General features: G+C 52.7%; 6 protein-coding genes across 6 annotated transcripts; 5 read left to right on the top strand and 1 right to left on the bottom strand.

Annotated features, from left to right (window-relative positions):
- Nucleotides 1–106: 106 nt before the first annotated feature.
- J4E83_000343 (uncharacterized protein) lies at nucleotides 107–1,912 on the bottom strand (the record flags this gene model as incomplete). The annotated part of the gene is made up of 1 exon (XM_049327306.1): nucleotides 107–1,912. The coding sequence occupies one exon, from the start codon at nucleotides 1,910–1,912 to the stop codon at nucleotides 107–109; it is 1,806 nt and encodes a 601-aa protein (XP_049193451.1).
- A 202-nt stretch (nucleotides 1,913–2,114) lies between these two features.
- On the top strand, nucleotides 2,115–2,746 carry J4E83_000342 (uncharacterized protein; the record flags this gene model as incomplete). The annotated part of the gene is made up of 3 exons (XM_049327305.1): nucleotides 2,115–2,161; nucleotides 2,253–2,537; nucleotides 2,590–2,746. 3 exons carry the CDS (start codon nucleotides 2,115–2,117, stop codon nucleotides 2,744–2,746), a joined length of 489 nt encoding a protein of 162 aa, XP_049193450.1.
- A 352-nt stretch (nucleotides 2,747–3,098) lies between these two features.
- J4E83_000341 (uncharacterized protein) lies at nucleotides 3,099–4,115 on the top strand (the record flags this gene model as incomplete). Its single annotated transcript, XM_049327304.1, has 4 exons — nucleotides 3,099–3,360; nucleotides 3,415–3,635; nucleotides 3,687–3,878; nucleotides 3,927–4,115. The coding sequence occupies 4 exons, from the start codon at nucleotides 3,099–3,101 to the stop codon at nucleotides 4,113–4,115; spliced, it is 864 nt and encodes a 287-aa protein (XP_049193449.1).
- A 757-nt stretch (nucleotides 4,116–4,872) lies between these two features.
- LOS1 (pre-tRNA nuclear export protein) lies at nucleotides 4,873–8,088 on the top strand (the record flags this gene model as incomplete). Its single annotated transcript, XM_049327303.1, has 3 exons — nucleotides 4,873–4,884; nucleotides 4,941–7,524; nucleotides 7,574–8,088. 3 exons carry the CDS (start codon nucleotides 4,873–4,875, stop codon nucleotides 8,086–8,088), a joined length of 3,111 nt encoding a protein of 1,036 aa, XP_049193448.1.
- Nucleotides 8,089–9,795: 1,707 nt separating this feature from the next.
- Nucleotides 9,796–11,529, top strand: J4E83_000339 (uncharacterized protein; the record flags this gene model as incomplete). Its single annotated transcript, XM_049327302.1, has 2 exons — nucleotides 9,796–11,292; nucleotides 11,392–11,529. The coding sequence occupies 2 exons, from the start codon at nucleotides 9,796–9,798 to the stop codon at nucleotides 11,527–11,529; spliced, it is 1,635 nt and encodes a 544-aa protein (XP_049193447.1).
- A 919-nt stretch (nucleotides 11,530–12,448) lies between these two features.
- J4E83_000338 (uncharacterized protein) lies at nucleotides 12,449–13,705 on the top strand (the record flags this gene model as incomplete). The annotated part of the gene is made up of 1 exon (XM_049327301.1): nucleotides 12,449–13,705. One exon carries the CDS (start codon nucleotides 12,449–12,451, stop codon nucleotides 13,703–13,705), a length of 1,257 nt encoding a protein of 418 aa, XP_049193446.1.
- Between the last annotated feature and the right edge of the window lie 787 nt (nucleotides 13,706–14,492).

Below are 14,492 nucleotides of genomic sequence, written 5' to 3'. Positions count from 1 at the left end.
TGAAACTCGTGAAAACATCATTGACGGCCATCACATCGGGCATGGGAAAACCTCCACCAACTTCCACAGACGATTGCATTCGGCAGCTCTGACAGGCATCGCTGTCTCAGCCACGAGAGAGATCGCTGTTGTACTGCTCAACGGGGGCTAGCATGTCCCATTGTAAACTCTCTCGGGCGTCCGTGGCTGGTGGCAGGTGACCCAACCCCATCGCCATGTCCATCTCAGCGTCATCCTTTATGAGTGAGAGCTGGTCGAATTGCTGATCGAATAAAGCATTTTGCCCATCCATGCTCTTCAAGTCAGAATATGGTAGCATCGGCATGTTGCTCTCCATGAGGTATGGAGCAGGCGTCTCTGGGATGCTGGGCGTAGCAGAGTCGAACATGCTCATTGAGTCGTCGAACCCACCAATCCAGAACTGCCCTCCACTGACAGCATCGCGCTCCTGTATCATGTCTTCGATCTCGTCCTCGGGAATATAATGCTCTGCGAGCAGATGACGGCGTAAATCACGGTCCATGTAGAAGCGGTACTCGCACGTCTTCACCAAACAGGGCACCTCGCGGCCTTGCTCATAGCCAACACCGGTAAGCATGGTAAGCATCGAAGGCTCCGGCTTCTTCTTTGACTTTGCGGCCTTCCGGAGCTGCTTGCGGTTGCCGAGACCAAGATGATTTTTCCGAACATGCTGATCGAGAGACGACTTGGCCTTGAAGGAGGCGCCACAGGCATTCTCTCCGTTCCAGGCTTGGAGATCTGGGTGTTTTGAATTCTGCAGAGCATCGGGGGTACATGAGTACCTGAACTGCTTGTCGTGGACCGTCTGAATGTGAACAGTGAGGTTGTGTTTCCGGTTGAAGACACTCTCACAGCCTAGTCTGGGACAAGGGAACTGCGTTTGTTCTTGTGGGTGCCCATGGACGGTGTCGAAGTGTGTCTTGAGATTGGATGCAGTCTTGAACTTCTGACCGCACTGTGTACATATAGGTGGGTGACACTCGGCTGTGTGCACGTTCAGCTCGTCTTTTGTCGCGAAAGACGGTAAGTGTGGCGGGATGGTGGATGTGTCAACAGACTCGCTCTGCATTGTGTCCGCGTCTACTCCAGCCGTCGCACACAGCATGCAGAAGTGGCCCTGCCCTTGTATGTCTGCATGTGTCTTGCCCATATGCCGTTGTAATGCGCCCTCAGTCTGAAAGCCACTCGCGCATTTCTCGCCGGTCTCTTGGTCCACGTGAGAACAAGTGAAGGGCTTGACGTCCATGTGCTGGATCTTGACATGTGCCTCCAACGCCTTCGCCTTCCTAAAAGCCTCGTTGCACGGGGGGAAGTCGGTACAGTAGAATTTGGACTCGTGGACGTCTCTGTGCCTCTGGAGCCTGCCGTTGGAGGTGAAACTCTTGCCACACCCGGTCCAATCGCATGTGAATGTCCGCTCGGTCGCAGGGTCGCTATGGGCGTTCTTGAGGTGACGCTGTAAGTGGTCTTTACGAGGGAACGTCTTGTTGCAGCCGGGCTCGGTACAGATAAATGGTCGCTCCTTGTTGTGGCTTCGCATGTGTGTCTCGAGGCGACATGGTCGGTTGAAGCGTTGCGAGCAGGTTGGGCAGACGTAGTTCCATTGGCGACGGGCCTCGCTCTCTGCCCTCAAAGTGCCGTTGTCGGTGAAATTGACCTTGTAATCAGCAGAGTCGTCTGTCGCATAGTCCTGGTCGGGTGTGTCCTCCGCAACACCTCCGAGAATGTTAGCCTTCAGGATCGACGTCACGGTGCTCGGGGTTACGGTACTGTTGCGAGACCTCTTCTGCGGCGCCACACCAGCGTCTTCGGTGTTTCTCCGCTTCGGCGCCATAGTATTGCATACAACGTGCGCGTGGTTGCAAGGCGGCTCGTGGATGCGCAGAACCATGGACGAAAGTCGAGCTCCACTGTATTTTGCGACCGCCAAGATTTCCCACGCTAGTGCAGACGCCGACCCCTGCGATTTCTGATCGCGAACTTTCTTTGCCAGTCGCATCGCACCAGGCATACACCCCATACTCCACGCGTACCTCTCCATCTCTCGGCATCCCTTCCAGAGACACGCACGCGCGTAGAAACCTGCTGCAAACATGTCCGACTATGGCGGTGACGACTACGACGGCGGCGCCGGTGACATGTACGTTCAGCTCCATCTCTGGGTTTCCTCCACCGGGCGCATCAGCTAGGGGAACGGTAGGAGACAGTCCCGCCGATTCTAACTTCAGTAGTGACGAGCCCCTCATCGAGTTCGACGAAGAGGCCGAGCCTGATCTGATGGACGACGAAGACGACCAGCCTGGCGGCGGTGAAGACCCAGACAATGCCGAACCCAACGACGACAACGTAGTAGTATCTGGCGATGCCAACGCGGCAGCTGCTGCCAAGGAAGCCTCCAAGAACACAGTCACAAGCGAAAAGGACAAGAAGGTTCCGAACGACAAGCGCACAACCACCCCATACATGACAAAGTACGAGAAGGCACGCGTCTTGGGCACAAGAGCACTTCAGATCAGGTAGACTACCTTCAGAGGGAGGGTGTATGTACAAGGACTAATGAGATTGCAGTGGTAACGCTCCCGTGCTGATCGACGTAGAGGGAATGACGGACCCTCTGCAAATTGCTGCGAAAGAGCTCCAAGAGAAGAAGATTCCCCTTGTTGTACGGCGGTACCTCCCCGATGGTTTCTACGAGGACTGGACTTGCGAAGAGCTTCTGACATGAAGCGTGGTGTGGCTGATTGCATTTGCTATGGAGTTTTGTTTGGCTAAATATGGGGTATTTCGGCGAAAGGAGTCTCTGAGTGGTTGCGCAATTATATCCCGAGTCTCACCCGATCTCCGTTAATTCCAAGCCTTGTCCGTTGCCTGTGCGGATCCGCGGATAAGATTTCTGTAACAAGCCAAAAGTCTAGAGGGAGGTGGGGTAGCTCGACATAGCTATTCGTCCCCCGCACTAATTTCAGGCACAACGTCACTCAATGCGCCTGCTCACAAAACTTCCAAGGGCCCCTCGACCTGCGTTTGCATTCCAACCTCCTACTGTTCGTTTCTCTCGCTATACCACATTGTCCAAGATGTCTTTCGAAACCACAGGCACCATCGCATCCTTCGGCGGCAAGCTTCTCAAGTTGAAGCACAAGTCCTCAAGCACAAACACCGACATGGAGCTGAACGTGTTCCTGCCTCCACAAGCACTCAAGTCCGGCGCCAAGGTCCCAGTTCTCTTCTACCTTTCCGGCCTCACATGCACCGGCAATAACTGCTCAGAAAAGGGGTTTTTCCAGCACGGCGCAGCCAAACATGGCATCGCTGTCGTGTACCCTGATACTTCACCGAGTGCGTGCCTACCGTGAGACTATACGCGGAGCATTTGACTAACCCACTCACTAGGGGGCTTACAGATCGAAGGTGAAGACGAGTCATACGACTTCGGGTCAGGCGCAGGTTTCTACGTCGATGCCACCAAGGAGCCATGGTCAAAGGGCTACAACATGTACTCATACATCACCAAAGAGCTCCCCGAAGCGCTGTTCTCGTCTTTCAAAGAGCTAGATTCCAGCAAAGTCAGCATCACAGGGCACAGCATGGGTGGACACGGCGCATTGACACTGGTTGGTCAGCTGCTTGCATACCAGGAGGACTAGACTGACCACCATCGATAGTTCCTCAAGAACCCCGGCATGTACAAGTCTGTCTCTGCATTCGCACCCATCGCCAACCCCATCAACTGCCCATGGGGCCAAAAAGCTTTCAAGGGATACTTTGGCGAGGACCAGCAACAAAAGTGGAAGGAGCATGATGCGTCAGAGCTGGTCAAGCAATGGAAGGGTCCTCTTGAGATGCTCATCGATGTGGTGCGTATCATATGCGACAGTCTTGTGTCGTTTTACTAACTGAGCTAGGGCACTGGAGACAACTTCTACAAGCAAGGCCAGCTTCTACCGGAGAACTTCGTCAAGGCAGCCAAGGAAGCTGGCAATGACAAGGGCATTCAACTGCGCATGCAGCCCGATTACGATCACAGCTACTACTTCATGGCCACATTTGCTGACGATCACGTCGAGTGGGCGGCGAAGCATCTAGGCGCATAGTAAGTAGACGTGACACCGATTGTAATAGCAGTCTGCTCACTACTACAGAAGCGGCTCGTGTATCAGAGAGAAACTATAGAACCTAATAGAATCCGTACACATCTGGAAAGACTTGACTACTCATTCGTGATTTATTGGGTTGATCAACTTTTTGCACGTGAACACCGAATTGTATCTCAGCTCTTGCCGCCGTGAATTCGCCATAGAGTGCGGGCTTCAAATATATAAGCATGATAGAGGGACGACTGCGTTGCTGGCTCTCCATATGGGGACTCTCATACACGATTAAAACTTCAGCAATGCGCGTGGCGGTGTCGAAACCAAAATCTCGTGCGCACGTGTCACACGGTCAAATTGGGCGCGAGAACATCCCACCAGGCCCGGGCTTGGCGCTGCCACTTCAGTCATTGCACAGCTGTTTTCGGCCTCGACGCCTCGACGAAGACGGAGAACAACTTTTGCTTTTTCCAGTCGGTACCCTAATCGCCTGGCACATAGACCCTGAGCTCTGGTCATTGTTTCTTTCACGCACGAACCCTTGCACACGCCGTACGTCAGCCCCTCGTGCCCCGCCTCTGCCTACACCGCTGTAACGCTTTCGTGATGCAGTCTTCCACAGTTTGCTCCATGGTCCGGTAGCATACCAATCCGCTCATAGTTCCTACCCCACCACGTCCGATGTACAATCTATAGGGCAGACCACACCGACTCAACCTGTGACTCAACCCTGCTTGCTCAGCTTTGACAACACGAGGAAATGGAGGGCCAGGTACGTACCATTGTTTGCCCGATCCATGAAGCATATACTCACACTCCATGTCAAAGGTCGAAAATGCCATCCAGATCGCCGCAAATCCGACGTCGAGCCAGGAGCTGCGCGGTCAGGCTATCGAATACCTGAACCAGCTCCGTGCCGAAGGCTCCGCATGGCAAGCTGCCCTCACACTCTTCGCGCGCGACCCTCGTCCCACCGACTTTGTCCGCCATACGTCGCTCGACCTTGTGAACAACGCGATCCAAGAACATCGCCTCGATGAGCAGAGTCTTGCGTACATCAAGGACACCCTCATGGGCCATATCCACCGATCCTACGTCCCGGGCAGTGGAGCTGCAGACACAAGCCATATCCAGAACAAGCTGATGCAGACTGTCACTTATCTCTTCGTAGCTCTATACCCTTCCTCATGGCAGTCCTTCTTCGACGATTTCCGTGCCTTGGCTGGCGACCAGTCTACCATCGGAAACGTCAATACAGCCACGACGTTGCTATACCTTCGCATGCTCGGTCAAGTGCACGACGAAATCGCTGACCAGTTGGTCGCCCGCCCAGAGGACGAGAAGAAGCGCAACACAGAGCTGAAAGACCTCATCCGGCAACGGGACGCGCAGAAGATCTCGTTATCTTGGCAAGAAATACTCGCGAAGTGGAGGGAGACAGACCTGAATCTTGTGAAGATGTGCCTGGAGACTATCGGGCGCTGGGTTAGTTGGACCGACATCAACTTGATTGTCAACCAAGCCATGATCACAACTTTCCTGGAAATGGCGGGCCAACAAGGAATCGCTGATCCCGAGAGCGCTGCTGGAAAGGTGCGCGATGCGGCAATCGATACATTCTCAGAGATCGTCGGGAAGAAGATGAGCCCATCGGATAAGATTGAATTAATCACTTTCCTAAATCTTTCCGAAGTCGTCGGCCAGCTGATCAGCAGCCCAGCTCTGGCCGATTTCAACAGCTCGAACTACGACAACGACCTCGCCGAGACTGTCGCTAAGCTCGTGAACAACATCGTATTCGATATCGTAAAGATACTAGAGAACGAGGCTGTCGAGGAGCATGTTCGGCAACGCGCAGACGATCTCATTCGCATCTTCACGCCTTACCTTTTACGTTTCTTCGCTGACCAATACGACGAGGTCTGCTCGACTGTCATCCCATCTCTTACAGATCTTCTTACGTTCCTCCGCAAATTGCAAAAGAAGTCTGGATCGATACCTCCACAATACGCCGCAGTATTACCACCCGTTCTAGATGCGATCATTGCAAAAATGAAGTACGACGAGACAGCCTCATGGGGTGAGGAAGGCGAACAGACAGACGAAGCAGAGTTCCTCGATCTCCGCAGACGCCTCCACGTCCTGCAACAAACAGTAACCGCCATCGATGAGCCTTACTACATCGAGACACTCAGTCGCTTAGTCAACGGAACCTTTGGACGCCTATCTCAAGGCGATCAATCCCTGAACTGGCGCGACCTCGAATTGGCTCTGTATGAGATGTATCTATTTGGAGAACTTGCAGTCAGAAACCAGGGACTGTATGCGAAACGCGAGCCCTCATCGGCTGCAGCTCAGCAACTCGTGAATATGATGAACAGCATGGTCGAATCTGGTCTAGCAAGCTACCCGCACCCTGCTGTTCAACTGCAGTATATGGAGATATGCGTACGCTACTATCAGTTCTTCGAGCAGAATCCTGGCCTTATCCCCAAGGTACTCGAGAATTTTGTCAACCTTACCCATAGCAACCATGTCAAGGTCCGCTCGCGATCCTGGTATCTTTTTCAACGCTTAGTCAAGCATCTACGGGCCCAACTGGGCAACGTCTCCTACGACATCATTCAAGCGGTTGGAGACTTGCTTGCCATCAAAGCTGAGCTACCAGATACTTCAGAAGATGAGATGTCGTCCGATGAAGAGGATCAGTCGGCGGATGCGCTGTTCGACTCGCAGCTGTACCTTTTCGAAGCCGTGGGCTGCATAGCTTCGTCCAACACCGTCTCCGCGGAGAACAAGAGACTCTACGCGCAGACCATCATGAGCCCTCTGTTCTCAGACATGCAACAGACTCTTCCCCAGGCGAGGAATGGTGATGAGCGGGCTGTACTCCAAATCCACCATATCATCATGGCCATAGGTACGCTAGCTCGAGGCTACTCAGACTGGGTACCGTCAAACAACAACAGCGTCGCGCCCCAGAGTGAGGTGGCGGATGAGTTCGTCAAAGCATCTGAAGCTATCCTCGTCGCCGTTGAATCACTGAACTCATCTGGCTCCATTCGACACGCTGCAAGATTCGCTTTCTCGCGCATGATTGCCGTATTAGGCTCGCGTCTGCTACAACAGCTGCCATCCTGGATCGAAGGACTCCTTTCTTTGAGTTCTTCCATGGACGAGATCAGTACCTTCCTCAAAGTGCTTGGTCAGGTCGTCTTCACCTTCAAGTCAGAGATCGCTGGCATTCTGGATACCGTCATGAGTCCAGTCTTGCAACGCATATTTACTGCACTAGCTGTAGTTCCTTCGGGTACAGATGACGAGATTCAACTAGCTGAGCTCCGTCGAGAGTATCTGAACTTCATCGTCGTTGTTCTCAACCAAGGTCTCGGGTCTGTGTTCGTCAGCAATGGTAAGTCGACGACATCAAATATAGACTTGACACTGCTAACGTTCCGCAGTAAATCAAGCGACATTCGAGCCCATAATTTCTTCGATCGAAACGTTCGCTCGCGACACACACGACTACCCTACCGCGCGCCTTGCAATCTTTGTTCTTATCCGCATGATCACGGTGTGGGGCGGACCCGACAAAGTCGGGCCTGGCGCGAACGCAACACCCACATCTCCCGACACTGCTCAAGCACCATTGCCGGGTTTCGACAACTACGTGGTAGATAAGTTTTCTCCGTTGGCATGGTCAATTCCGGCATCGCCGGGCTTCAACTCGAAAGACGCGCAGGCAAAGCAAGTCCTTTTTGAGGCCGCCAACCTGCAGCACGAGATCATTAAGAAGGTTGGCGAACCGTACGTGGAGCGACTCAAGAGCGATCTTGGTGGCATGGGAGTGGGCGACGACGGCGCGGACCAATACATGCGCACCCTCGCCGGCTCGTTCGAGGGACAGAAGAAAGAAAAGGAATGGCGCAACTTCTACGTTCAATTCGTGGATCGCATGCTTGCAAGCCGAGGTTGAGCTTCGATACCTAGTCCGGTTTCGAGGATCATAGTGGAGGTGGGATTTATCAGTTTGGCGTAATATTTGTCCATCATGAAGGCGGCATCATTCTGCATCGTAGCGGGCGCCAAAAGGCTTGGTATTGAGTTTGATTTCCGTGATAACCCCAGCAGCTAGCTCGCATCTTCGTAGTGCAGCCTCATTACAAGATAGATTTCCCATCATAGTATACATCAAATGTGTTTGCAGTCTAATACTGTGCCTCATAGCATGATGATAGCATGTCATAGTGAGGGACGAGCAGAGATGCGAGCCTCCGGACGCGATGTAGTCGCGCCTGCCGCTTCAGCCCTACACTCTCGCGCTGCACCAACTTCACAACGGCACTACCCTCCAGCTTCCTCCACCAAACCACCAATTCTAAACTCGCCTCATCCCGGCCCGAGCCTCTCATCATTCCCGCAAGCAGTGTCGCACGAATGCCAACATGCAATGTGATAGATTCGCGATTTCTCCACATGTCCCGAAGAATGGCTGAGCAAGACCCGCCCAAGCGCTTCGCGTTTCACCCCACGCAAACCGATTCGTCAGGAACGCCCCAAGTTCAACCTGAGACTTCAGGAAGCGCGCTCCTAAAATGTCGAGTGGAAAGTTCATTTAACCCTATGCTAAGGATTCGCTCTGGTACTACGCCGTATAGGATGGGTATACGGCAGCAAAAGAAGTGTCGTTCGCTGTGTGCGAACTATCAGCCTCATCCTACCTTTAGCTTTCTTCCCGCTCAGCGTTGTGTCCACCCCCCTCCTTTTCAGAACTTTGTCACGGTGACGCGGCTTCTTATTTTGTGTGACCAGAGGGAGCCATGGATGTTAGCGGGTTTTCACGCTGGAGCCCTCTTCGTCGGCATGATTTGCGTGGCCTGCCGACTGTAGGAGTGAGGGTTGATGCCGGAGTGGACGCGGGTGCAAATGCGACGCCTGTGACCGCGGCGAAATCGAAGCCGAAACGTACGTCGAAACCTGAGACTTGGGAGACTACAATTGAAAAGGTTGGGAGTTGGCCTGAGGAAGCTCGGCCATTGAAGGCCCATACCTGGTTGAAATGGCTCTATGCATTGGGAGACATCTTACTCGCATTGCTGCCGCTGTACTTCATCCGTAAGCTACCAAGTTTCATCCTATATTGCTGATCTAACTTGTGTAGTTCTTAGTGTTGCCGTGATCACCCTGAATGGGAAACCAACTCAAGGCTCTGCATTCGGGTCTGAGGTGGAAACGGCTATGGATCTTGTAAAACAAAAAGATGTGTCGGTATCATACAGTTCACTGACAGGTGCAGGGCCCAACAATGTTTCCTATCGTGTTTGCTGCCATAACGGGAAGAAGCATGAAGATGATTGCGCGGTTCCTGGTGGAAAGAGGGTCCAGAATCAGCGTATGTACATCTTCTCGAAGCTGGTTCCTCAAGAAGCTGCTGCAGTCGTGGATCAAGTGACTAATTCGTCTTTAGACACTTGAACTGCTCATGGCAAGTCAGTCTGTTTGGGGCACCTTGGAGAGTCAACTGCTGATGCAACGACTTACAGTCGTTGGCGTGAACCTTCTCTTCCTGTGGGCTCTTTCGCCACTGGGTGGCCAGGCATCACTTCGACTGATGACAAGAAGTCTGAGAGCTTCTCATAAATCTGGGAAACTTCGATACATGACTACCGGACCAGCAGCAACTATGTGGGGGCTGTCAACAACCTATATCGACAATGGGAAGTTTGCTGATGCCGGAGCTCTCTATACCGCAGCACTATTGGCACCACTATCCACGAAGCTAGGAACTCAAGATCCCTGGGGTAACGTCAAGATACCCAGTTTGCAGTCAGTCAACTCGTCGTCGCCCGATTCCAATGGCTGGTATACGGTGCCTAAGGACGCCTCATCGCCGGAAGACTATTCTTCTCTGGTTGGTCTTCCCATTGTTGGTCTTCCCATTGTTGGTCTTCCATCCCGTGACAGCTCAAGCTTCAATCTCCAGTACACGTACTTGGCGTTAGACTGTCAGCCCTTTACACAAGCGCCTTACCCTGGCGTGAACGGCTCAGATAATTACTATACCACCAATTATACTAAGCTGGACGATATGGCGCCTGGCCAAGTATGGTTCGAAAAAGAGGAGGATAATCCCTTCGGCAACCCCATGGGAGATCGCAACTCTTTCTTCATGGATACAACCCGGAGTTTTCCATGGGGGATCAAAGTCGGAGACGACCAGGACCTCTTCATGGGTCGTCTAAACGGGTTCTTCGGCAACTACAATACCTCCCTCATGCCCGAAAAAGAGCTTACCATGAACCGAGAGCTTCTGTTTGTCTCACAATACGCAACAACCAATAGTGGCAACGAGATTGGACTAAACATTGCGACATGCTCTTTGTCTCAGACTCACGTTGAAGCATTCGTACAATGTAAAGCGAGCACTTGTGCCACAACCAAGCTCCGGAAATCGCTTGAAGATACTCGTTCCACATCGCTCACTGGGCTCGAGCATGGTACGATCATGTTCGCGTTTGCGAAACAGTTTCCTCGCGCAGTAAAGTTCACGACTGGTTCGAGCCCAACCGAGCACTTCTTGGCCAACACTTCGGCCTTTCCATTCGTGCAGCAAGTCGGCCACTCACCTAGCGATGTCATGTTTACGGACCTTTCACGGGTGTCCCCCGATTTGTTCTCGAAACGACTCAGTCTGGTAATGAACACCTTTTACCAACTGAGTATTCAGCCGACTGGCTATTTTGGTAGCTTACCTCAAAACCTATCACTTTATGGGCCGGACACAGATACGTTCGACGACATTAATGCTTACCTACCGAAGAACTTGACGGCCACCGAGCATACCTTCAGCGACTGGTACACTACTTTTGAACAACAGACACAGGACATTAAATCGCCATTCATTGCAGCGACAACATCAGCCATTATCACCGCTACAGAACAGATCTTTGTTTGCAACTTTGCTTGGCTTGCACTCCTGCTTGCCGCATCCACGATCACCCTCATCACAGGTGGTGTGGCTTTAGTCTTGAAGCGCAGGACTTTAGGACCGGAACTCTTTGGTTTCGTTACCAGCATGACCTATGAGAATCCTTGGGTCAAGGTACCCGATGGAGGGACCACGCTAGATGCGATGGAAAGAGCGAGACTCCTGAAAGATCTTGAGGTATACGTTGGCGACGTGCGCGGCAGTGACAGAGTTGGTCACATTGCTCTGGCTGCGGGCGTGCCGATTCGCAAGTTAGAACGAGGGCGGCTCTATCACTGAGCTCGGCTAAAGCTCAATGCCGCATGGCTCAAGGAGACATATGCCACACCCGCTCCACATGCCGTCGTGGCGCAGCATACTCAGCCCTTCTCCACGACAGGCAAGATGCAGGAGGACTCCGAAAAGATCAAGACTTCGCAGACCCTGTAGCATGCTGGCTTGACAATTGCATTTCTAGAGGACGAAGATTGCGTTGTTGCTCCCAACCGGCAATCAGAAGCGATATCTTGGATACCCACAGTCGTAGCTGGCGAAGATCATGACCGACAAGCTGGCGCTTTCCGATAGCCAGTCTTACACAGTAAACGGATGAAGGTGTGACAGGGCATACGCGGCGCCAGGTAAGAAACCAAGCTTCGTTCCCACACGCGGTGGAGCGGATTGTGGACGCCAATAGCTGAAGGCGTCGAGAGGCCGTAAGCGGCTCACCAATGGGCCTGGCAATGCAGGGATCATTGGCTCGGAGGTGCGACGCAGCATAAAACACACAGGGGTCCGGACCTTTTGCCGACCTGCTAAGCGACGACGCCTCAACCAATGGACGTTCAGATGCAACATCGAAACGAAACCTCTCTCCTTAGGCCCTTCACCGACACATGGTGATCCTCGAGTCCACGTCTTCGTCGCCTTCCCACTTAGGCAGTGACGCATGATGTACCTGCGTCGGCTGCGTGCCGTTCTAGTATTCCCTTGGCTGAGAGCCTCAGTACACCCGGACCGCCCGTTTCATCCCGTAGACGCTCGCCGCTGTGGATCGCCAACGACTCCCATGTACCTTGTCTTACGTTGACACTCTCGCCCTCTAGACTACCCGTTTGATTAGGGGATCATTCGATGATTCGCAATGCGGAGGCTTTGGTGGCGATACGCAATGGTGGTGACACAAGTATAAGAGACTACAGCTGCCTCACAGCATAATGCTCTCATCGCAACACACGCTCTCTCGGCAACTTCTACATTCTTTCCATTGCAGTATCTTTTGTACGACTAGCAGGGCTAGCTCATCCACATTCTCTTCGATTTTAACATTCTACTGTCGTTGTACGATATCACTACTACCATTATCAACATGTCTCTCCGATCTATCTTCATGGCTGCGGCTGCCATTTTCGCTACTTCCAACGCTCACATGATCATGAAATCTCCTGTACCATACAGTGTAGATAAAATCGACAACGCACCCATCACCGCATCGCAATACCCGTGCAAGTCTAATCTTGGCTTCACTGTCTCAACTATGAACTCGATGGCTGTCGGTCAAAAGCAATCACTCACTTTCTCTGGAAGTGCTGTTCACGGGGGTGGCTCGTGCCAGCTCAGCGTCACTACAGACACCGAACCTACAAAGGATTCCGTCTTCAAGGTCATCAAGTCTATCGAGGGTGGCTGCCCTGGTATCGACGGACCCGAGGCTTTCGACTTCGAGCTTCCTGACAGCATCCCCAACGGCAAAGCTACCTTTGCTTGGACATGGTTCGCCAAGTTGAGTGGCGGCCCAGAGATGTATATGAACTGCGCACCCATCGAGGTTACTGGTGGTGCCAGCGACAAGTCCAAGTTCGACGCCCTTCCAGATATGCTCGTCGCCAACATCGCATCAACCACTTGCAAGCAGGAAGTCAGCAAGGACTTGAAGTTCCCCAACCCTGGTTCAAACCTCCAAAGTGGTGCAGATGCCGGCAATGTTGTTGACCCCAGTGGCGACTGCGGATCTACTGGTACTACACCCTCTGATCCTTCTGAGCCATCTTCCCCTGCTGGTGGCCAGTCCTCAGCTGCTCCCTCATCTCCTGCTGGTGGAGAGCCATCTGCAGCTCCCACTTCTGCAAACGATGGTCAGTACCATCCTGCTCCTACCACCCCCGCCGCGGGTCAGCCATCTGCCGTTCCCACATCTGTTGCTGGTGGCGAGTCATCTGCTCTCCCGCCCAATGGCGGGGGTGTCTTCGCTCCTGGAGCATCTAGCGCTGCATCTATCGCTCCCCCAGCCGTACCTACAGTGCCATCGACGTCCACCACACTCGTTACTGTTACCGCCTCACCCACTGCTCCCTCTCCGGTCGCACCCACCGTTCCTGCTGGAACCGGCTCTCCTGCCGCTCCTTCTATGCCTTCAACTCCTTCAGCTGGTGGCGCGGGCACTTGCACCGAGAACGGCTCTGTGGTCTGCAACGGCGCCGATCAATTTGGTCTCTGCAACAACGGCGAGGTCGTCTGGCAAGCCGTCGCAGCCGGCACAACCTGTGTCAACGGCAGCATCACAAAGCGTGGTTACAACGGACGCATCGCTCGTCCTCGTTGGTCCAGCCGCCGCGTTGTCAACTAAACGCACAATGCCTCATGATACGCATCGCTCACGACACATGTTGAAACATAACTGAATTCATACATTCGTTTCTTCCACCTTTTTCGACTGGGAATGTGGTCTGGGACCGAACTTTCCGCTGTACATAACCAAAGCTTTTCTTCGCATCTATTGGCGTTCTGTGTTGGGACTTTTCGAAATTTTCGAACGAACACTAAGGGGCCTGAGTATCGACAGGGTCACAAGGATGCCTGCCGGTAGCCAAAATCACCCTCGTTTTAGAAGCCTTAGAAATGAAACACGATTTCTGATACCATGCCTTTTCCGATTTAATTGCGTGACTGTAGCATCTGTCGTTACTAATGTGTATTGAAATCGGCTGAGAGGTAATTTGCCAGTTGTCGAAATAGTGGGCGTTGTTGGTTGATTGACAGCTTGATGATCCTACAATTCGTTCATTTCACATCACATAAAACTTGCTCCCGTTAACCATCTCGTTTATCTATCACAACACTATCAGCCCCATGTCTACCCAGCATGCGCACAAACATATCCCATTCTCTCATCCACTACAGTCCACCCTCGAATATCCATCCGCCTCCCTGAGCCAGATCACTAATCAGGCTCGGAGCGCGGATGTCTTAAACCTCGCATGCCTGACCATCACAGGGCCCTCGAAACCCGGACCCCGGCATCAAAGCCGCACAAGCATCATCCCACGACAAATGATGTGAATCATCTTAGATCTGGAAATAGAATTAGGCTTGCTCAGCCACTATAACAGCTAGTGTCAGGTACTAAACCCTTG

This window comes from Alternaria metachromatica (assembly GCF_023757995.1).
Source record: "Alternaria metachromatica strain BMP 0045 chromosome Unknown scaffold_1, whole genome shotgun sequence".
Classification (NCBI taxonomy): domain Eukaryota; kingdom Fungi; phylum Ascomycota; class Dothideomycetes; order Pleosporales; family Pleosporaceae; genus Alternaria; species Alternaria metachromatica.
The sequence above is the reverse complement of the archived record's forward strand: the minus strand, read 5'-3'. Positions and strand labels throughout refer to the sequence as shown.